Genomic DNA, 24,426 nt, shown 5'->3' on the forward strand with positions numbered 1-24,426 from the left:
GCAAGAGGGTAATTTTTGTGCAGACAAAGGTGTGTGATGGAGTTTGCAAGAGTATGAGTTGTGAAGTCATTTTGAGATTGACCGTTACACCCTAATGTCAATCATGCTGTGAATTGTGGGGCTCCACTCTCCCGTTTCCGTATCCAAGACAACGTCTTTTTGGAGCTTTTCCAGGACTATCTTCCCTTTTCTCCTCTCCGCTTCCTCTCTCGCTCTCGCGCTCTCTCCCTTTGTGCTCAGATTAATCAGTCTGATTTTGAACAAAGACAACTCAGTGGCTCAAAGTTGGGGCTTTACATTCATAATGCCTCCTCTCACCACCACTCCTACCCACCTCCACAAAATACACACATACACACGTGCACATATACACAGTGAATAAGGCAGTATATCCTTATGTGTGCATACACATGCAGCACCCCCAGCTGGATGTGGTATGCTCTAAAGCCCATGTTTTAGGAGTTGAAAAGTGTAAGTCTTAAACAAGTTGGGACAAAGCTGTTATTCCATGCCGTGCAAAAGAAAAGCACTGATGAGTGGGTTTTAAGCTCTTCTACCAGAGCTATCAGAATGGTATCAACTATACAAGCATAACATTAAATTGACAAACACTCTCCTTTTTTTCTCCAGCATTGCAACAAGCTACTTCTCATTCCCTTGCATTAAGTATTTGGTATTTTACTTGTTGCAGCAAATTAAACATGAAATTGACAAAATTAGCAAATTAATGTCCATCAGATAACCTCAGATAAACTGACCCTTTTAAATGTAATTAATCGTTTCCTTTTTTAAGGGATGTAAAGATTTTGAGAAGTTGTTCCAAATCAAGTTACAAGGCAAAAGTCAAACCAGAATCTCTGAAGAATTGCTTGAGGTGCCTTAGATAAGTTCTGAATGATAATCACAAGATAATTAAGATCAACTTAAAATAATAAACATAGTGTTCGGACTAAATGGAATTTCAAAGTAGAATACCAACCAGTAGAATTAACGTCAAGGTCTTGAATTTAAAATTGGGCTTTAATATGAAGAATTGATGTTTATTTTAAATAGATAAAGGCTTTTAGTAAAATTGATTGACAGTCTGTTGTCCTTTGCACAAAACAGCAAGAATGAGAGAGTTTTGACACAGATTCTTGTCTTGGCCGTTACTTCTCACATTTGGCATTGTAAAGCCGTTGTGGTGGTAGTTTCGGGATCATTAAGTGTGATCACTCTGACACCTTGGTGACTCTCCTAAGTGTGTAACATCACATCTTCTCTCACTTTAAAGGTGTGAATGGCCAGTAGCCAAGTCGATCTACAATCTCTTGTTGGCAACCTTCATTGACAGTGGCTAAATGCAGATGATGATGGGTGGACCGCAGCAAAATTTACATTGGAAATATATTAGTAGAATTTGGAACAATGTTGCTCCTGCTGTGAGAGTACCACCAGGCGAGGAAAGGGTGACCTTGCACTACAGCTACTGCTACCACTTAAGGCAGTTATGGGTCACATAATTGGCATTTTGTAAAATGTTACCACTGAAAAAAAAAAAGGTTTGAATAATGCTCACCTTTATGGTAGAATAAACACATAAATGAAAAGGTTCTTAACTAATAAAGTGCTTTCATATAGACAATTACATAAAGCATCCATTAGGTTTTCAAAATGAACAAGTTATTCAAAAGGAAACACAAGACTATCTGGTCTACAAAGACTATAAATAATTTAGGTTTGTGTAGCATCTGTCTGATCCCATTTTATCCACATTATAGCCCATTGTCAGCTGTAAACTTTAAAGAATTGTAATGGTAAGAAAAAGATTTTGTTATGAACTGGAAACAAATCTGAAAGGATGGAAATGAAGAGGGATGAAATGGAAATGAAGTGGGATGAAAATGAAGAGATGAGGTGCATGATGCATCAGGGAAGCCAGAATTAAGAAGGAAGGATGAGGAGAAGATAAAGAAGCAAACAGGAGCTCAGAGGGGAAGAGGGCTAGTTGGAAAGAGCGCAGTTTGTCCCCGAGTCCTCCCTGACAGGCCAGCTGAATGGGGCTTCTGTTCTCCCTCTTCTCATGTAAATCGGCCCTTCAGTCTTGCAGCCATCCGTCACTGCACAGAAGGAGCCTGGCAGGCCCTTTACGAGCCTCCCACTCGCATAATCCCCCCTGCCACAATTGCGCCCCCAGCAGGGGGGTGAGCTGTGGTGGGGGAGGGAGGGCTGGGGGGGCAACTGTGGGGGTTGCCATCCAGACACGGTGAAAGTGTTGGAAGGGCCACCTACACTGAGGACGCATAATCAAAACAACATCCAACCTGGGGGGAAGGGGTTTCGGGGGGCTCTTTGGGTTTCACTGGAGGCCAGCAATGGTAAGAGCACAGCAATGCAGCTATAGAAACCCTAGGACAGGGGAACAGTGTGAAATGAATGAAACGGAGGAAAATGAGACAGGAGTACATGATGCGGGAATTAGCATAGAGTTTCTTTGATGGATAGATGAATGAGACTACGTCTTTGTGAGCAGCACATGTGTGACAGAGGATGGTGGTGGTGGGGGTGACAATTTGGCTGAAGTGATCAGAAGTTGTTAGCATAGAATTAAAATGACATACACGCAACACCACAAAGCATTGGCATGCAGGGAGAGGAATAACACTCTTTTATAGAGCCAGGCGATGTGCTGGACTGAGGTGCCTGGCTTAGTACACTGTCCATTTAACCTTTTCTCACCACAACCTTTAAATTCTTGCCTGCCCCCCGGTGGACAGTGCTCTAACAAGGTTTAGTGGAACTTGACAAATGTGGATGTTCATGACTAACATTTGTTCACGTATTTTGAACATAGGATAGAAATGTACAGCCTAAAATGATACAAAAATTAACTTAGTTAGATTTCACAGTAGGTCATGTAAATGACAATAGCAAAAGTCTCTGAAGCTCCTTGGGGGTTGGTGGAATAGTATCCCAGTCTCTCTGATTAATTAGTGTTCCACAGTTCATACAGAAATACTTCTCAATACAAATTATATCTGGTGTGGTGGAGTCTGGACAGGGCCACAGCGCAGCAAAGTTTAGCATTTCATCTTATATGACTCGTTACCTCAAAACCCTGAGTTTGACACTCCTTCAATATTTTATCTTGTCTACAATCTAAACGACAGCATTCACTTCTATAATTAGACTAAACACGATGCACAACTAAAGTAAAACAGCATTCCTCCTGCGTGACCTCTCGCCAGTGTGCTCTTAGGACACACCAGCTAAATTCATCTTTGCAACTTTGGCTCTGATGGTCACATGACCAGTCAGCATGGACAGTAAAGTCTATCCAAGGGTCTATATGAACAGTATTTACATTTTAACTAATAAAATACAAAATATTGCACCACTACATACTATTTCCTCAATATTTTTCAGTTATACCACAGCAAAGATGTTTTTTTTGCTTAGACCTGCATGGTTGAGTTTTTGAACTACTTAAAGTGGACTGTTTGTATAGTACTTAACTTTACTAGGCTTATAGACCATGCCCTGGCATGGTGCCTCAAAGGACTCCCCAGAAAACATGTTTGACTTGTTAAAAAGAAATACCTTTATTTAAGAAAATTAAAATAAATACTATACAGAATCCAATGTAGAAAAAGTTTAATACACGGCTTCTGTCTGAAAAAGGTTATCACATTTTAATAAATTCATTTAAAAAAACAGCACTGAGCAATGTAAACTGCACAGCCAACCCTCCATTCCCACTCCACAAGACAGGCTTTTTAAACCAGAGGAGAAAAAAAAAAAAAAAAAAAAAAAAAAAAAAAAAAAAAAAGAAAAAAAAAAAAGTAACGTTAGAATCTCTACATAATCATTTGTAGTTTGGTCCTTTAAAGACCCCTCCAATCTCTTTTGGTGAGGTAGGTTACTGGAGCAACACTCCTCAATACAGGACTTACACAGATTCTATACAATACACTATGTGGTGATAATGTCCCAACACCTAGCCATGTGTGGCATGGGTGAAATGAGAAATGTCTATTTAGAAGAAAATGCTACTGTAAAATGGCACTATACAAGATTAAGATGTAAAAATCATGTCCGGTAATACAACGCTTATTGATTCAGCAATTTCTAACAGAAGTGATGGCAGTGTTTCTGTTCAAGCACTGCAAAAAAAAAAAAGCACAAAGGCTCACACTCCACCCTGAAAGCACAGAAGAGTTAATACTTTGAATGCAAGACAGATCTATACCCAAATACCTGGCTGAGCAAGATGAGAGTTTCACACTCATCACCTTATATTTTCTGCCATACTTTTCCATAAACTATTAGAGCAGCCACAATTTATGGCAAAATGGAAAGTCAAATAAACAGGTCCACTTCAACCATTTGGTGCTCAGCTCTTTAGTCAATAGATACAAATATACAGAACAATAAAATAGGTGGATGGAACATGTCATAGGGATAACGTCACTGCACAAGGCTCACTCCAAATGAATCAATCATCTTTAAATGCTAAAAAGAACACTCAAGAAAGTCTTTTCAAAGACACCCATGATGCAGATTTTATAATGTCTTGCTGTGAACAGTGATAATCATTGGGGCAGAGTGGTGGATTTAGAGGGGAAAGGAGCATATACAAGTCCAGACAAACAGGAGACAAAGAAATGAAGTGGGGGAAGAAAGGAGTGGAAAGATGTTTTCAGATCAAGTCAGCCACATTCATGGGCATCTCCTCCACGGTGGTGTTGTAGAAGGTCTCAATGTCCCGGAGCGTGCGCTTGTCATCCTCAGTCACCATGTTGATAGCAACACCCTTTCTACCAAAACGGCCACCGCGCCCGATCCTAAACAGAGTAATCATAGTTAGAATTCCTAAAAACTATTCTTTACCTCATAATATAAAAACAAAGTAAACATCTGGAGGAGAGCTGTGGTCAGTACTTGCCTGTGGATGTAATTCTCCCTGTTTGTGGGCAAATCATAGTTGATAACCAGGGAAACCTGCTGCACATCAATGCCTCGAGCCTGGTGGACAGAAAACAGTGTGTATTAAAGTGTACATGGAGGCCAACTAAATTTATTCAACTACACAAAGCATTATGGGTTTGCTACAATATTATATCCCTGACACTGTTCCTAAATAAACATTAATTAAGAGACAAACCTACCAGCAGGTCAGTGGTGATGAGGACACGACTGGAGCCAGAGCGGAACTCCTTCATGATTAAATCTCTCTCCTTCTGGTCCATGTCTCCATGCTAGAAAACCAATACAATGGTCAGCTCATGGTTAGCAAACTCACAATTTCACCTTCAGTCTGAAGTGAAAGTGTGCCCATAGCATGAAACAGTCTTATGCTCACGGTACTGAGTAGACTGGGATGAATATGGACTGCATTTTTTCTTCCCTTAGCAGATATAGAACCAAGTGCCACAGACAGACACTGCCTTGCCCAGTTGTTAAGGGTGGACATGTCACCTCACCCCAGTTCTCAGATAATTCACTTACCAAAGCAGAGACTGTAAAGTCTCTGGCATGCATCTTCTCAGTCAGCCAATCCACCTTCCGGCGAGTGTTAATGAAGATAACAGCTTGAGTGATGGTCAGTGTCTCATACAGATCACACAGAGTGTCCAGCTTCCACTCCTATGACACATGAGTAAAGGGAGACATTTACACACCATGCCAAGTAATAATTTAAATGACAACTCTAATCCTTAAAGGGTTTAAATACACAACAACCTTAGAATATCTATGGCAACAGAAGTCAGTTGACCTAGATTAAACCAAGTCCTACAACTTATGTACTGACAAGGTATTGCCACCAGATGGTGCTTTTCAACCCCCCAAGAAACAAAGCTGGGACTACAGACAAATCAATATGCTCGTGCAGAAATTAATGCAAGCAGCTCCTTTACCTCCCTCTCCACGTTAATGTAGAACTGACGAATACCCTCCAGGGTCAGCTCCTCTTTCTTGACCAGGATCCTTACAGGGTCTCGCATGAACTTGGTGGTGACATCCAGCACCTCCTGGGGCATGGTGGCCGACAACAGAATCACCTGTAGGAAGACAAACATGTATTAGCATAAAGTTTACAATGCCTTTTTTTTTTTTTATAAATCACTAAATGCAGCAAATGCATTTGCAAAATGAAATGTCAACTGCTTTATAGTCGTGAAGAGGTACAGGGAGACCCAGTCACTGTGGAGAGCAGCAGGAATACTCTACCAAAGAACTTTGTTCCCTCCACAGCAAAGATGGCTGGGGGGAGAGGGATCTCTGGCCAACGCATACTCTCATACAAAACAACCATCGTAGAAAACAGATCATTTATTAAGTTATATACGGAATGTCAGTACATGACATTTTTACCTGAATGTCAGTTGACAGCTTCTGGAAAATCTCGTAGATTTGGTCCTTGAATCCTCGGCTCAACATCTCATCAGCTTCATCCAATGCAAACATCTTGATGTATTTGGGAGCTGATGAAGGTAAAGATCTATGGTCAGTGTTCTACAGGGCAAGCCATCAACACCACACCATGGCAAAATACCTTGAAGCTACATTTCAGCACAACTTCAAACTGAACATAAACCTAGTTTAACGCATTACACACAACACATTTATTCCTGAATTTGCTAACCAACAAAACATTGTGGCACACTACTGGAGTCTTCACAAATCATCCAACACTAAAAGAGGGGCAATGCTGTGATCAGGTCAGTGAGGTCAGATCATGCCTCCAGAGAGCTGTGAACCCTGTACACACCCCAACAGAACGCTGAGACGTGGCAGAGGAGCACAGGAGACTCTGGAGTCAGTTGACACGCATGGGGATCATCATTACAGCATTTAAGCCCTGCGATATGGATGAAAGTGTCTGGCACGAGTGCTTACAGAGATAGCGTCGGTTAAGCATGTCAAAGACCCGCCCAGGGGTTCCAACCACTATGTGGGGCACATCAGCCTGGAGCTTCTGCACCTCGTTACGGACGTTGGTGCCACCAATGCAGGCATGGCAGGTAGCACCCATGTAGTCTCCAAGGGCAAGAACCACCTTCTGGATCTAAAGTTGGATACAGACAAACCAGACAGATTAAATGTGATGTTTTCTGGAATCCATATGCATTAAGTCAAGCTTTTATAAATGTTAATCAGACACCATTTGATCAATACAATCAGCTGCTTTAGATAAACTTCACAACCTTAATCCACTTACAAGTGATCAAGGGCTGAGGTCACGTGCTAATGAGCCACAGTAAAATGTGCCCATAGCATGAAACAGTCTTTAGCTCATGGTACTGAGTAGACTGGGATGAATACGGGCTGCCTGCTTTTCCCCTAACAGACATAGGAAGGTGCCACTGAGACACTACCTTGCCCAGTTGATAAGGGGATCTAGATTTCTACAGGCTCTAAGTGCTTGATACTTCCACAGTTCAATAAAAGACTAACTACATGCGTGCAACTGAAAGCACTACAGTGGACTGAGTCTTACCTGTTGAGCAAGCTCTCTGGTTGGGGCCAGGACCATGGCTTGAGTGCCCTTCAGCTCAATATCAATCTGTTGCAGGATGGAGATGGCAAACGTGGCTGTCTTCCCCGTTCCGGACTGAGCCTGAGCGATGACATCATACCCTACACAAATATGTTTGAATTAAACATTTCCACAAACAAGGTGTCCAAAACAAAATAGTACTTTCATTCTGTGCCCATAGCATGAAACAGTCTTATGCTCACGGTACTGAGTAGACTGGGATGAATATGGGCTGCATTTGCTCTTCCCTTACCAGATATAGAACCACGTGCCAAAGACAGACACTGCCTTGCCCAGTTGATAAGGGTGGCAGAAGAGCAACATGATGGTGCCCCATTACAAAAAAAAATAATAAGTCTTTACAAATACATACCCTTGATACAAGGGAGAATGGCCCTCTGCTGAATGGCAGAAGGTTTCTCAAAACCATAGGCATATATTCCCCTGAGAAGATTCTCACGCAGGTTCATGTCATCAAAACTGTCGACAATCTCCTTCCAGTTGCCCTAACAAGACAAGAAAAAAAGTTGGTTAACAGGTTAACACCTTAGCGTCAATCTGAAACTATCACAAACACTTGCAAAGTCTTGGTGTTAGCCCGAGGCATACATGCAGCAGAGATATCACTAGTATGAACAGAAACCTGATCCTATAGGTTTCTGGTAGGGCAGTGGTGGTTAAGGCTTGGGGTTACTGGTCAGTAGGTTGGGGGTTCAAGCCCCCAGCACTGCCAAGCTGCTGCTGTAGGGCATTTGAGCAACAAATTGTCCAGGGGGTGCTGTAACATGGCCCTGATCCCAGCTTCCTAGCAAGCTGGGATATGCAAAATCTACTGCATTTCACTGGCTCTGTACTCGTACTCTGCACAAGGACAATACGGCTGAATCGTAATCTTATCTCTATAAGGATGCTAAATCAACAGAGGTACCACTGCAGAATGGATCAAGACAATTTGCAGCCTATGTTCATTTACATTATCTGCGTTGCCAATCACATGCACTGAACGAATATATAAGTACAAACACACTTAGATTAATTTAACTAATTTTAAATATAGATTAGAACTTACCTCAATGACTCCATCTGGCTCCATGCCCTCGGGGCCATTGTCTCTAGGTCTGAACAAACACACACAAAAAAAAAAAAAAAAGGGTGAAATTAATTCAATCACTTCCAAGCATTTCCGACGTTATGATACAGTGCATATAAATCGCTCGAGATTAGTCAGTGGATCGACGAGAGAATGGTAAAGAGGAGACATGAAATGGAGGGAAGCTTCCCCCTGGACAGGAGACACGTCGCAGGGCTCTGGAGGAGGCCTCCATCCAGACCCTCTACTATTACTGGGGGGAGGTTTGGCCTCGCTATGTAAGAAAAGCTAGAAAAGCATCACTGAATAAAATTTATCTTATTCAGTCATTTGATGATCAGAGTAAAATGCACCCAGGCGTACAAACGGAATAAAGTCAGCTAAGCTAATCTAATCTAGCAACTAGCTAGAACATGAAGCCAATGCGATCAGACTTGTTTAAATAAACTGCTCTTATTAAAATGAAGAAAACGAAGATCGAGCACAAGTGATGCGGTGTAAATGGTCATTTGTGGAGTAGTTTAAAAAACAGGAGTGCCGGTGTGGGTTAGACTGAGGCTGAGGTCAGGCCCTGGCCTACTCCCGCACTACCGGACACTTCTCTTTTGTCTAACCGGTAGGCCATGTGCTCGAGGCTCCTTCTCGCCAAATATACTTAATCCTGATTAACACGACACAGCGGGATAAAGAATCACACACTAAACCGTCAGAAAAAGTCATATCGTCTTTTTTTTCACTAAATGCTGATAGACAGCGACTGAGAGAAGCGCTCGACAGACAGAGCCAGGAGGCGGCCATGTGGATGAGGCCGAGCCGGCATCTAGCGGAGCTGCTAGCACTCAGCTACAGCCCCGGCACCATTTTATTTCATTTTAATGTCAGAATGAAAGACAGTATATCCACCCACCCAGAACAGTTCGACACTTACGCGTACTGTTCAAGATAATAAATAAAAAAAAACTACTAAAGCCAACAAAATGAATGAAGTTACCCCAAACCGCGGCCTTCTTCCACTTACACATGTGAACTAGCTCACTAGCTAACGAGCCTGTTCACGGGCCACGCCGCCACAGAGCCACCATTTCAGTCCGGATTCATACAAGGCAAAAACCGCAAAATCGCTTCGGTTGCTTCTCATGTGTACGTATAATTACACTAAAACTACCGTTTCAATTTTTTACAACCGTAAAACCAACTAAAACGTTTGCTGAAGTCAGCATTTACTCACCTATGTTCATGTTGAGCCGACATTATCACAAAGAAAGGCAGAAGGGCGGAAAAGTGCTAAATACGTGCGCAGTGAAGCCAACCGAAGAATTTTAATTGGAGCAGTCGCCTATCAATCAGAACTGAGGCGGGCCATAGTGACCGCTCATTGGCTGAATTCTACCTCACAAGAGCAAAGAAATCCCGCCCATATCGTGATTCACGTCGAGGCAGCGTGACATCACCGGAAACGTTAACTCAATAATTTCCGACAAATTTGGAATTGGGTAACAATTACAAACCTATAATATGTTGATTCAAACTATAACATACTGATATTGCTGAATTTGGTAGATAGATAGATAGATAGATAGATAGATAGATAGAAAGAATTCATCTTCTTCAGTAATCGCTTTATGGTCAGGCAGTTGGACTATTTTGTACTGTCAGAGTTTAATACTAACCAGAAAGGTAAGGCCTGTGTTCAAGAAATTTGATCATCTTTTAAAATTGTGTACAATTTACAAACCTCTGTACTAATGTAAATGGTAAAATAGCAAACCACTATATTAAATATAATATGACATTCCAGTGAACACACAAAACACCATACATAAAATGATGATTGTCACAGTGGTGTGAACACTTTACACAGAAATACAGGAGGATACAGACATAATAGACTGTGTCTTTTCACTCTTAAAAATGTCTCGATTTAATCTAATTATGTCTTCTGAGAGATCTCCACAAGTGGTCCAAAACAAATCACATAAAGAGAAAGGAGCTATAGCTTAATCAGAAAGCAGTAAACAAACTGCATATTTTCCACACACTTCCATACAAATACACAAAAACTGACAGAATGACAATATACAGTCAATAGTGATCAGATCAGGCCCATCCGTCATTTTACACAGGACATGATTTATTGAAAAAAAAAAAAAGGAACATGATTATACTTGCACATTTGAGTAACATAACACTCTTTTTAACAATTAATAAAAAGTCTCATTAGACATTTACAGATGGTGAGAAAAATCCAAGAAGGCATTCTACCCCACTGATGAAGCCTTTTACAAGAGTCCAAAAAGGCTGTCACCAAGATGTCAAATCTCAAAAAGGTAGCCATTAGAAAAAAAAGCCTGGCCTCTGACAACCACAAGAAAAAAATAACACTGATACAAAACAAAAAATATTTTAAAAAGTGGGTCTGACAATGTGATATCCTGTTTTATAGTCTCTCTCTGCCTTCTGGGAAGGTGAAGGTTTCCAGCTGTTTCTTCCCCCCACCTCTTGCTGCACAACCCTTAAACAGTTATCACAGTGACAGCTTGCAGTGACAGAGCTCTTTGTACATGAGTCTTCTCAGTTTAGGCATATCCTGCTGACTGAAGCTGAAAGGCTGCCCCAACGCCAGACACTTACAGTACTAGAATGGAAAAAAGTGAAAGTGAGCAAGGTGACACAAAATATGGTGTATTATTTCTCCTGTAACATATATTTAGGTTTATTCTTGCATGTATTTGGGCATGATCCTAAATCAAAGTTATGCCTCTCTGGAATGACATGAACAGCTATACAAAACCACACAAGACATGAAAGCGGCAAAGACAAGTTTTCTTAACTCACCTGAAGGACAAACGCCCCACAGTCGCTGTCATTATTCTGCCTTCCTACATTCTAAGATACAAATACAGCATCAATAACAGCTTGTAAAAAGGGACTATGAAATACAGCTCAATTGTCTGTAAACCAATAGTACCAGCACAAATTCCTATGTGATTCCATACATAGCATGCACTTTACTTCAACTTAACCTGTATGTAAACTGCTTTAGACAACACACACACAATGATTGTATGTAATTGCCATAGATTTGTTTAAAAAAAAAAATTACACGCATGCACACTCACGAAAAGACTGTATGTAATTGCCAGAGTTTAGTACATAGCAGTTTGTGGTCAATTGTCCTAAAAGACTGCAACTATGACTCACCATTTTGAAAAAGCCTCTCCACCCAGTGAGAAAATCTCTCTGCTGTTTTATAATAGCTTCTGCCTGGAGGTACTTAAAAATATGCTATAAGCGGAAAAGAGAAAGAAGTGGATTTGATAATACAAACTTTGTGTATGTTAAATGCAAATTTATGTTTAATCACTGAGATTGTGAGAAAATGAATGCTATCAGAAAAGAAAAAAAAAAAGACAAGGCCGGACCTTGGGACACCGTCGGTTAAGGGTTCGCTGGGAGTCAAAGTAAGTGATGAAACGCTGTTTGATGTCCACTGATACAAGTGACCAATGCACTTCCAGGTGAATGGGAATCAAGAGAAGATCCTTACTGAAGATGTCAACCTAAAGCAAAGAATACATTGAAGACATATGCCTTATACATTCACTTTAGGGCTGAGTACAGAGTCTATGCCAGGAGTTCAAATCTGTGCTGACAATTCTCTTAACACATAATTATAACATGGATGCTGAATGAATGGCTGCACCTACATTCTCACCTACATTCTCACCTTATATCTAAGCAATGGACTGATTCCAATTCAAATTCTAAAAGCATTATTATTTACCTTCCTATCATTATCACCTTCCCTCAACTCCTAAATCTCTTTTTTTTTAAACGTTCATTAGAATATTCCATATGACTGCTAAGAGGGAAAAAAATCTTACATTTTTTGTCCACCGTTTAACTCCTTCATAACCTTTAGTTCGCAGCTTATCATAAAAGAAGCTGTTGAAGAAATGGACCTAAAATAAATTGAAAAAGAGTAAAGTTTAAAATTTAGGCATTACATAAAGCAACACGGGCATACTCTAAATCAGGGGCTCTCAAACTTTTTGTAGTCAGGGACCCTTTTAACTGAGAAAAAAAAACCCTCAGTACAGATTTATATCACAAACAAACTATTCAAAAGAATTAGTCATATGCTTAATAGTGCTGCGTCATCTTTACAAGGTGGGAAGTGCCCAGGACCTGATGCTTTCCCATCAGAGTTTCCTAAGAAATTCTGGTACAAGTTGGCACCTCTTTTAATGAATATGTTTAATCAATCTTTTAACTCTGGCCATCTTCCCCAAACTCTCACTCAGGCTTCTATTTCCCTCCTGTTGAAAAAAGACATAGATCCACTGGACTGCACCTCTTATCGTCCAATTAGTTTGTTAAATGTTGTCTTTATATTGTTATCAAACTTACTGACATTACACCTGGAAATGTTCTCCTATTATTATCGGACCAAACATGCTTTAGTCATTCTAGATATACTTTTTCTAATATAATATGTCTGTTTAATGCAATTAATAACTATTCCACTCCAAACTCTCAAGAAGCTTTAGTTTCTTTGGATGTGGAGAAAAGCTTCAACAGAGTGGAGAGGTAAAACTACCTCTTTTACACTTCAGAGAGGGTTGGTTTTGGGAAGAAGTTTGTCTCCTGGATCAGACTGCTTTATTCTTCTCTAGAAGCCTCGGTTACTACAAACAATATTCATTCTGAGTATTTCCCTCATCACCGCTCTAGTTTAATATTTAACTGCATCAGAACCCCTGGCTGTGGCTCTTAGTTCTAACTCTTACATCACGGGTAAACATAGACTTGGAGTAGAATTGAAGGCCTTTATTTATGTGGACAACCTTCTTATATACATATATATTTGGCCAAATATCTAGATATAAATAAAATTAAAGCTAAAATATTTTGGGTATTTATTGTAACCAGAGAAGGTTTTTTTTTTATTTCAGAATTTTCTAATCAAAGAACCAATTTTTATTAAGTTTGTATGCAGACTCCAGTTGACATAATTTATAAGCTTAATATCTTTCATACTAGTGGGTTGTAGTTTCCACCACTATAACAACATTAGAAAAATCACAGAACTCCTAGTCCCTGGATCCCACTTTTAAAACAACTGCTCAAAATTGCTGGAAAAGTAATTTTATTATTCATCACCTTGTCAGGCACTGAATCCATTACAAGGTCTCCATACATGTTCATAACCTGAAAAAATTAAAAGAGGTATGAAGGAACAGACAAGGTGAGTGTCTGAACAGTTAGATTTTACTAAATAACTGTAGGTGAAATTTACTATACTTGGTCATTGAGCCAGTTTTGTCCATATAGAGTGCTGAGATCATCCATTGTGAGAACATGGCGCTTGTAGTTAACACTGAACCCTCGCACCATGCTTGTACCTGGGGACCTCTGGTAGGACTGGATTATCTGGTGCACCTCTGCTTTCCTAAGATGACCATCATGTGCCCATTTATAATAAATCACATGTGCAAAAATGGCTTGTATAGAAATACAACAGCTATGTGTACTTAAATTCACTGAATAAATCTAGCTTGTATCAGTGCCAAACAACTTTCTCTTTTTTTTCCATTAATACATTTGTATACTAATTGTGTGAACATTCATGTTTGTTTAGCTATACCTGTAAGCTTGAGAGAAGCTCTCACTGAAAATCTCCTGCAGTTGTTCCACAATATCATCAGTATGTATGGGTATCAGACTGCCATATTTATGGAGAGACTCATCCAAAATGCCTGGGAGATAAAGAAGATATTTATGAATTTACCTGGTAGCATGGTCTTGAAGCCAGTTTAATCTTTTTGTTAGAAGTATAAAATATAATTGCATACAAAAGTCTCCATATCCTTAAAATTCAAAAATGAAAAAATAAATTTATAGAAACAAGATATTTTAGTGTGTTCGGTTTCACAGATGCTCTTTTACTATCGTAGGATAGCTAAATTGTAATATAGAGGTACATTTACATCCAGAAAACATGGGGATTGCAAACCTTTGCACTTAATAGTGCATTCAGGACAGACCTGTCTGAACTGCCAGGTTTCTGAAGGCAATTTCTTCCCCCAATACATTTGTCGTACATACTCAATGAATCCCAGAGCATCTCTTCTGCCTAATCAGAACTCATGATCATGCTAAGCAGAGGACTTTTGAGCTGTTCTAATTAAAAACACAATTTTATGCATTAAAAAATTTTGCTCCACATGTAAATGGTTGTTGGTTCCTGCATTCAGAGGTACACCTATGAATTTAGAAATAAGTGAATATCTCCTAGTCTGGTGTAGAACTTAGTGGTTTTGAAATTTCTGATTATTGTTTTCACTGCACAAGAGACGGTAGCTCTTAAAGCTCCTGTCAATTCATTTTCATAATTAGCTTCTTATAGTTATCTATAAATTCTGTGGTGAATTTACTACTGACTGCTAAAGAAAGAACAATATTGGCTTTCTTTCAGTCAAGCGATTTCTTTTTAAATTATTTTTTCTGCTTTTTTCTTCAGGCTTATTCAAGCTGGACAGGACTATATTTGGTAGAAGTGGAATCAAAGCTACCAATCAGATTTAGCCACCTGCTTACAACCCTTTTGCCCCAACTACAGCAACTAAAGTGATTTTGTTCCTGATCATTGTAGCCTATTTGTACCTGACAACTTTTAGCATTTGATATATACACTAAACTAGTGTAGTGGTAATACTGAGCAGTTATACCTCAGACTTTTTAAGGGGGAATGGAATGAGAACTAGCAGAGTGGCTGTTATTTATTTTTTTTTTAAATAAATTTACACACAGCTTTCGCCCTATCGATCAAGAGTTTGAATCCCGACAATGCCACAGCCATCAATGGCCAGATGTTCTCTGGGTGGGAGGGACGGCATACTCTCTCTAGCCTATCAAAAACAGCAACACTAGCCAATCGTGGGCGTCTGTGAGCTAACAGACATCACTTTCCTCTGAGCGGCAGTTCGGAAAGGTTGGGTGGAAGCACTGAAGAAGCATGCGATAGCCTTCACCCTGCCTAGCTGGTAGCTGTCGTTCCTAACTGGGGGGTGGGAATTGGCGAAGACTAAATTAGGGAAAAATCTGAGGTGAAAAAACTAGCTGGAAGGGGGATGCAGCAGTGAAGTGACACAAACAGTAATCTTACATTATTTTGTTGCATTTTGCAAGCCCCGTGCAAAATACGCACAATACGACAACCATAACTTGCATATAAAACCAGAAGTGTTGTGGAAGCTCCACGGTGTGATACCTACACACTTTCTACTAGCCCAACTTGTGTATATTGCTGTGGAAACACCACTGTCAATCAATATGCAATGTGACACGCCCACAGAGTTGTGATCAGACTGAAAAGACGACTTTTGCAGCATGTAGCTATAATTAAATTTTAGTTATGGATAAACATTTCTTCAAAGTACCATTGGTAAATGCTTGTTTAATGACGGACGTTAGTATTAAATTTTTTTTAAACATTTGAAACCATGCTGCCAGGTGCTTCAATGAATATAAACATTTACCTTGGACACAGGACACATGCTCTTTTGTGAGGGCCATCTCCACTCTTGGCATGGAAACTGAGGGGAAATCTTGCCTTTCGCTGTTTCCAGCACTGACAGCTGAGCAGGACTGGGAAATGCCGTGATACCCATTCAAATCACTAAATGAAGCTTTTGAGAAGGGATGGACACATATTTATGAGGTATTACTTGGATAAGAAACATACTGATAAATGCCACTGTTTCTCCATGAAATATTAGACTTACCTGTCTCACTTTCATTTGCAGTCTGTGCTGTTACTCTCGAGCTGTTCGACACCTGGTCCCGCCTCTGCCTGCTTGGATAAAGATTATACTGACGCCACCGCCTTGCCCGTCTGTACCCAAGTGTGCCAACCCACTGTGCCCGTTGCCGCCATGTTTTCCAGTTCTGAGCAAGCCGGAAACGCAGCCGTGTCGAGGCCCGGAGCCTCCTCCACCGCTTCAGCCTCTGCTGCCTGAGGCCATGAAGCCGAGCCCAGAGGGGTCTCTCAGAGACATCCCTGGCTTCAGGTTTGTCTTGCTCTTTATTTGAAGGTGAAAAGTTCTGGTAGTAATGTGCCATTTGTGGCAACGATTCGTGTAGGTCATGCCAGTCCCCCATTCCCTCCTCCTCGTCTTCTACTGGAGCACATTCAGAACTGATCTCCTCACCTTCGTCCACCTGGTCCTCTTCTAATTCCTCCTCCTCTTCCTCTTCATCAAATCCATCTTCTTCATCCATCTCATCAGTCTCTATGTATTCTCCAGTCCACCCCCTCTCCTTGTGGCCCACTTTGAAGTCCATAGCACTTTGGGCATTAGGAGGAGAATCGGGGCCCAAGAGGTGTCCTCCTGCCATACCACCGCCACTGCCCTCATGGCTCACAGTCAAAGAGAGCTCTCCCTGCCAGCGGTTTGGAGCCAAGCTTGCCCCGCTGTCCCTCATGGTCCACGGGCACCCTGCTACCTGCGCCAGCTCGCCGTCTGCAACAATACAGGTCAAAGGAATAGGTGGCTGCACAATGTAATACTGAGTAATTGTTAGGGTGAATCTGGCCTTTGCAATATTATATATAGCAGCAAGCTGCGATTAGTAGGGATGGGCTGGTTGACACTGAAGTACTGATACTTTTGATCCTTTTTGTTTAATTTTGAAAATCGATCCTAATCCTTTGGACTTATAAATACAAAATACTATGTGCCTATTTTTTTCAGGCCTGCAGAAATAAACAACAGAGAGAGTGAACACCTGAGTGATATGGTTTATTTCTCTAAGAGAGAGAAAACTCTTGATTTATTCATTTCGCATATAATTTTTGCTATCCATGCTTGCAAATTACAAAAGTATAAATCACGAATTTCCCCATTTTATATATACAAGAAGACTTCTCAAAGTATATGTATTGTTAACTTTATCAGGATACTAGTCTTGGTGTTGGCTTGAGGGGAAAAAATATACAGTGGTCTCACCCATCCCTAGCAATAAGTACGGAAGTACTGAAGCCCTTAACCAATCACTCAGTGTTTGTGTGCTGTGAGCAGTCTGACAAATATCATACATTCCAGATAACTCTGTGGGTGTATTGATAAATTATGACAGTGATTTTATTTAAAATCGTGGTGGCAATCTTTAAACATGCTACATGCATATTTTAATGAATTATAACACATAACAAAATCGCAATATGTATTAGTATAATTGCCATATAGTATTCTGTAGGGACGCACGATATATCAGCGGCCATATCGGTATCGGCCAATAAACGTTCATTTTTAACATTATTGTTTTCGGTCCGATAAGAAAGTTAGTTCGATGTATTAAAGCCGATAAATTATGGATTATTTCCTCAGGTTGAACCACTCCAGATGCATGCTGCTCACCATAAGACTGTGTGCTGATGTGTCTTGTAATGCGGAAGGCACCAATCAAAACCATCATGGTATAATTTTCTAAATTTATATCAAGGTTCAGATTTATCGATCAATATATCGGTTATCGGCTTCCAAATATAAAGAATAATTGGTTATCGATATCAGCCAAAATTTCCATGTCGGTGCATTCCTAGTATTCTGTCAATATCATGCAGCAACTTCTGGCTTCTTGTGTTTTTTTTTTTTAAATTGAGATGACATTTCTCTGGGAATTTCCTGGTTGAAACTAAATTAATCAGGATATGCAGCAATTTTTAAAAATGATTTATTGCAGGCTTTAGGCACAGCTCTAGGAAGTTTGTAGTGTACAAGTGTAGAGTTTAAAGGCACTCATTTCCATACTTTTTTTTTAAAATATTAATATAAAATATATACATTCTGTTGTCAAAGTAGGACTCGACACAAAAAGTAAACAGTTTCTCCACTAACACAGCCTCCATGATGCACATTACGTATCTCCCAGAGTGAAGGTGTAAAACGCTCTATTATTCCTGCAGTGTATTTCTTCAGCTAGGAGTGTAATTGACTTCGACATGTTCTCACAGGCTACAAATATAGCTAATAAAATAATGCTAGAACATGCCAGTTAAACACTTTCTTACAGTTTTGGCCAGAACAAATGACCTTCTTGCTCTGCAGAGAAAAATAAAGCCGTGTTTGTCTGCGGAAGCATCTACTATAATTCACCCGCTCCTACTAACAGGTTAGCATTTAGCCGCAGCCGAACATGTTTATAAACGTGTCTTCGTGAGGTACGGCTGCATTTGCTCATGAACATATGACTGATTTTTCGGATGATGCTATGCATGTTCAGTAATCGCACTGACTCCTGCCGGGACTCGCTTTAGGATCCGCGATATGTTTTTTTCAGTCCCTGCAATGTGATGGTAATAAAGCGTGCATAATTAGCAGGCTAGGTAGCTAGCTGGCCTAAACACTGGTCATCACACCGTATCTTTTTGCATTTTGTTTATTTATATCAAGATAACACTCACCGTCCGAGTGCAGTTTTGAATGAGTTACAGTAGATGCGTATTAGCTGTGCAGTTCACTATGTGTCAAATATTTTTCGCAGATTTGGTATGAGGAGAATTTCAGCCCTAATCAATGAAGCCCGTCGCCTTCTTTCAACGAAGCTGTGACGCGGCTGTTGCCGAGCCTTTGTTGATGACGTCAGCAGCTCTCCCACCGCGGTCCTGCAGAGGTGATGAGGAGTGTAGAGAGCGAAGTGTGTGTGTGACTTTACATAACTAATAGTCTGAATATCTACCTCTGACTCCCCATACTGATGTACTTCTGTAAAAAAAAAATACTACTTTTTTATTTTTAAATAGTAGTTGGCATGCAGCTTGGACATAGCTAAGCTGTGAAGGTGGCAGAGTATTTAACTTGCATCAGTGGTTAGAAAATAGATGCAGAATTGTCAGATAACTGGTGAGACATAGCTTGCAGGGCCAACATCTAGCATAGTATAGTCCTAATGCTAGTTTCATATGTCATTGGGGTTCTGTGAACATCAGATAAATGCCAGTATTCACCACAAATACCGCCACCATACGCTATAAGGCCAAAGGTTTGTGGACACCTGACCGTCAAACCCCTACGTGCATTTTGAACATCTCATTCCAGATTTAGTCCCCTTTTGCTGTTATAATACCCTCCACTCTTCAGGCTTTCCACTAGGTTGTGGAGTAGGGACATGCAGAGAGTTCCTCAGGGGCAGAGGCTCAAATGTAAAAAAAAAAAAAAAAAAAAAAGAAAGAAAAGAGGCATCTATCACTACAGAGTAATTCCAATATAACAATGACTAATAATAAGATAGATAACCTTATCATTATCACCCTGATAGACATTGTAAACAGACAGTGAGGTCACAATTATGAATATGGGACTACTGATTTAAACTTTTTGTTTTTTATTTTTACAATGAGCAGAATAATTACATTAAAAAAAAAAAATAGTGGAGAGATTAATCCAACAGGATCTTTAAAGTAAAATCAGCATTATGAAATAAAAAACAACTGTATATGCATCTGGACAGACTATCAATCCCAATTAAAAAAAACAGCTTGATTAAGCACAGAGAAGGAACATATAAATACAGAGAAGATTATTTTCATGGTAGCACTGCTTGCTGAACTATGAACTGGCTTTTTGGTCTCACATTTTTAACCTTCTGTTGGGAACCATCTGCTCAAAGATGTTGATAACTTCCTCTTTTATGGCTTTTGGCAGACACCCTTACCCAGAGTGACTTACATTTTTGCATGTCATTTTTTTTAAACAGTTGAGCAGTTGAAGGTTAAGGGCCTTGCTCAAGGGCTCAGTCATAGTAGTGCTAGGATTTGAACTCATAACCTTCTGAACAGTAGTCCAACACCTCAACCACTTTGCCCACCTCTTTATCAATAGGAATGGCCCTCTCTATGCCAAGTAGCAGCAACTCAGACAGCCTTTCCTCTCCTCAATCTGGACTTGACCAGCTTAAGCTTAAACTGTGTTTATGCTATGGAAACTGGTAGAGTAGCATATATTTTCACCAAATGATGTAATAATAATAATAATAATAATAATAATAATACATTTTATTTATAATGCGCCTTTCTTACACTCAAGGCACTACAACAGTATAAAACAACAATAAAAGAAACAACACAACTCCATGATAGCAATCACAATGACAACACAATAACAACAATGACAACAACAACTGTAAGATTATAACCTAAAAGCTTCACTAAAGAGATATGTTTTAAGTAATTTCTTAAAACAATCAAAAGATGGAGCATTCCTAATAGGAAGAGGCAGAGAATTCCACAACCTGGGAGCAATACAAGAGAATGACCTCCCACCCATAGTTTTGAGTTTACAGCGAGGCTGGTACAGAGTAAGAGAACCAGCAGAGCGGAGAGACCGAGATGGTGTGGACACTGAGACCAAATTACAAATATACTCTGGGGCTAGCCCATGTACTGCTTTATAAGTTAAGATAAGAACTTTAAAATCAATACGTGATTGAACTGGAAGCCAGTGTAGTTGAGAAATCACAGGAGTGATATGACTGCAGGATGGTGTGTAAGTTAAAACACGAGCAGCTGAATTTTGCACATATTGCAAAATTAATCAAATTTGCAGGTAACAGTGAATTACAATAATCAAGCCTAGATGTTATAAAGGCATGAATAAGCCTTTCTGCATCAGGCATAGAGAGAAACGGTCTTATACGTGCAATATTCCGAAGATGATAAAAAGCTACTTTAGTAACATTCTTAAAATGAGTATTAAAAGTCAGCTGTGCATCAAAAATCACACCCAAATTCCACACCTGCACAGAAGGGAGAATCTGGCAATCATCCACTGTAAGTTTGAAATTTTTACATCTATTTACAGCAGTTGATGTGCCATTCAATAGAACTTCAGTTTTTGAACAGTTTAACTGTAGGAAGTTCTGTTTCATCCAGGTCTGTATTTCCAATAAACAAGCAGATAAAGTTGAAAGTGCTGATGTAACATCAGGTTGAGTACTAATGTAAATCTGGGTATCATCTGCATAGCAATGATAACCCAGACCATGCTTTTGAATAATCTGCCCAAGAGGCAACATAAAAAGAGTAGGACCCAACACCGGGTAGTAGGATATAAGGCTGGGAACACAAGGTGAACCCTGTTTTCTTTGAAAATCTCTAACATTACCTTGGCACTTTTCACTGTGCATCTATGGGCAGAGTGAAACACTCTGACTTCCCTCAGGAGCTGCTTTTCTCCTCAACTCTGTAAAAGCTGCAGAGGATATGAGCAGGCCTCATCGTCCAACACACCCATCCATTTAGATGCATCTATCAGTGTATGGAGTGACTTTATGATCTTGTTAGTCTGTTTCTGCATTTTTGGGTTCTCTTTCCCTTCAAACTGCTTCTGGAACTCTTGCAAACAGACATCCAAAAATGTATCAAAGAGTGTAACCCTGTAAAATTCCTCGAGTGTGTGTGGCTCATGATCTTCAGCTGCTAATGTTGAGCAGTGCATCAGCTTTGCGGGTATTTTTCTTCGTCGTCTATGTCCAGGAATGACATCAGGAACATCAATACCTGCTGCCTCAGAATGGCTGGTGGCTCTTTCATAGATGGTCTTGAACTCTTCTTCAGTCCTTAGGTCTCTCAGTCGAGTGACTACGCCACTCACGATGTTGTATGCAGCTCCCAAATCCAAGTCTTCCTTTTGAAGGGCATTGGAGGCACTTGCTGTTTCAAGGAAGACAGGAGTTGTCATTTCCAAACAAAGAAGGAATTCAAAGTTTATTGAATGCAGCAGTATCTTTGCTTCTCCGATGGCTGCATCAGGTGGGTCTTGTTTTATTAGTGTGGTCAAGAATTTCACAACTGCTAGCAGGTTCTTCTTTAAGGTCTTCAAGGCTTTCTCCCTGCATGCCCACCATATGTCATAGAGTCTTTATAGTTCCATTGGACGCTGACCTGGATACATTTCTTTCTGCGTCTTCACAAAAGAAGCATGCCGCTTTGAGGAGTTTGCAATGAATGCATAAAGCTTTTCCACCAAAGCAAAAAAGCTTGCCAAAGGAATGCTTGACTTTGCCGATTCCACAAGCACTAAATTTAAGCAGTGTGCCTGGCAATGGACATACAGCGCTTTTTCATTTTGTTGTTGGATTGGCGACTGAATTCCTTAGTAGCAACCATTCATATTAGCAGTCCCATCATATCCTTGGCCATATATGTTTTCCACTCTGTGGTCATTCTCACTGAGAACTCTCATGACCATTTTCTCAAGCTTTTCTCCTGTTGTGGAATCTACAGGGCAGAAGCCAATGACTGGCTCTTTTATTACCATCTGATGCACAAATCTTATAGCAAATGATGCTTGCTCTGTATAGGAGATGTCAGTGGTTTCATCAAATTGAAAAAAATGGATGCATCTTGGATTTCACTGCATACGATTTTTCAAATGTACAAAGCAAGGGCTGAGATAACGTCATTCTGTGTTCGATTTGAAAGGAGAGACGCCTATGGTCGTGTTTTGGACTCCTTTTGTTCTTTGACTGTCTCAAGATAGAGTTGTAGTGTGCTGTCATATATGTCCTAGGAGTTCAACTAGCTCCAGAAAGTTTCCCTTACATAAACTAAGAACGTTCATCATCACCACAGAAGGCAATTCCTTGTCTTGCCAGGAACAGTGTTACATCTTAAACGAGACAACAGGGACCTATTCCTCTGTCTTTCCTGTTCTCAGGCAGCAAGCATTTCTTGGTCAGCTCTTTCAAATGCTGTGATTACAGCATTTCTCTTGAGTGCACGTCATTTTTATTATACTCAGCATATGACACTCACTACTACTGTGCTCTTTAATCTTTTGTTTTGCATTCTTCCAGTTTTTAACACCAGCTGTCATCCATCCACCTTGGTTTTTGAACCTGTCTTCATGGCTTATAAATAATCGACAGCTGAAACAGTGCATTCTGTCATTTTAAGGTGGATATTCAAGCCAGGGACTCTCACTATACCACTACTTTTGGAAAGAGCACCCTTTCATTTTTAGAGAATTTCATATCAGGTCAGCATGGTCTTTTTTTGATGGCAAACATAATATAACCTTGATTGAACTTGATGTCATATTTCTGTACCAAACCTGGTTCTGTTAGATGTTTATGTTGTAAAAAAAAAAAAAAATCTAATTCTGTGATGCTTTCTTCATCAATCTGTGTATCTGGTACTTTCATTTCAACTGTTTGTCCCAGATCACATTCAGCATATGCTCTCTCTCTCCCTCCTCAACATGAATCTCTGACTGTTCTCTTACTTCAACATTTTCTTTCTCTCCCTCCTCAACACACATCTCTGGCTGGTCATTTTTGTCTGCTAAGTTTCATTTTAAATAGGTAAATTGATATTTTAATGAATATATGACAATTACTTCCTATTATTAAGCATTAGCCTATTTTGTTAGGCTATATTAGGCTGCAGAAATAAATTTACTATATTAGTTACCATAACAAGATGAAAGTAACACTAACTGTATTTATTATTTTTCAACAAAATAAAAATTAAGGCAAAATTGAAGCGGTTGACTCTTTGAGGTTGTCCACATATGATGAATGCCTTTTCGCAACCTATCAGTCTCAGATTAGTTCACCTTTTTTATCCATGTTGATAGAGAACCTGTCCCTTTCGCTGCCTCCTTCTTCAAATTTTCTTTAATTTTCTGCTGTCTCTGTTTGTTTGGCATCTTGCCTTTACTCCCTTTATAACAGATAAAATTAAAAGGTTGCTTGCACTCTCGTGTCTGGAAATGTTACTTCCCAACACATCCCCTGTTGAATGATTTGAAAT

The 24,426-nt window shown here is 39.9% G+C and overlaps 2 protein-coding genes and 1 non-coding gene across 3 annotated transcripts; all 3 read right to left on the bottom strand.

The window, feature by feature from the left end:
- Positions 1 to 3,556: 3,556 nt before the first annotated feature.
- Positions 3,557 to 9,941, bottom strand: eif4a1a (eukaryotic translation initiation factor 4A1A). The gene is made up of 11 exons (XM_026936844.3): positions 9,838 to 9,941; positions 8,589 to 8,637; positions 7,893 to 8,025; positions 7,481 to 7,620; positions 6,880 to 7,048; positions 6,355 to 6,464; positions 5,898 to 6,041; positions 5,488 to 5,625; positions 5,148 to 5,237; positions 4,925 to 5,004; positions 3,557 to 4,823 (listed from the first exon to the last, which is right to left on the bottom strand). The coding sequence occupies exons 1-11, from the start codon at positions 9,858 to 9,860 to the stop codon at positions 4,679 to 4,681; spliced, it is 1,221 nt and encodes a 406-aa protein (XP_026792645.1). The 5' UTR covers positions 9,861 to 9,941; the 3' UTR covers positions 3,557 to 4,678.
- Positions 6,691 to 6,832, bottom strand: LOC113540701 (small nucleolar RNA SNORD10). The gene has a single exon (XR_003404075.1). It is a non-coding gene; the product is annotated as a small nucleolar RNA SNORD10 (small nucleolar RNA).
- A 297-nt stretch (positions 9,942 to 10,238) lies between the features above and the next one.
- senp3b (SUMO specific peptidase 3b) lies at positions 10,239 to 19,261 on the bottom strand. Its single transcript, XM_026935839.3, has 11 exons — positions 19,078 to 19,261; positions 16,397 to 17,134; positions 16,151 to 16,300; positions 14,257 to 14,368; positions 13,914 to 14,061; positions 13,773 to 13,820; positions 12,494 to 12,571; positions 12,032 to 12,169; positions 11,811 to 11,894; positions 11,445 to 11,495; positions 10,239 to 11,244 (listed from the first exon to the last, which is right to left on the bottom strand). Exons 2-11 carry the CDS (start codon positions 17,094 to 17,096, stop codon positions 11,134 to 11,136), a joined length of 1,620 nt encoding a protein of 539 aa, XP_026791640.2. The 5' UTR covers positions 17,097 to 17,134; positions 19,078 to 19,261; the 3' UTR covers positions 10,239 to 11,133.
- Positions 19,262 to 24,426: the final 5,165 nt, after the last annotated feature.

This window comes from Pangasianodon hypophthalmus, chromosome 4, assembly GCF_027358585.1.
Source record: "Pangasianodon hypophthalmus isolate fPanHyp1 chromosome 4, fPanHyp1.pri, whole genome shotgun sequence".
Lineage (NCBI taxonomy): Eukaryota > Metazoa > Chordata > Actinopteri > Siluriformes > Pangasiidae > Pangasianodon > Pangasianodon hypophthalmus.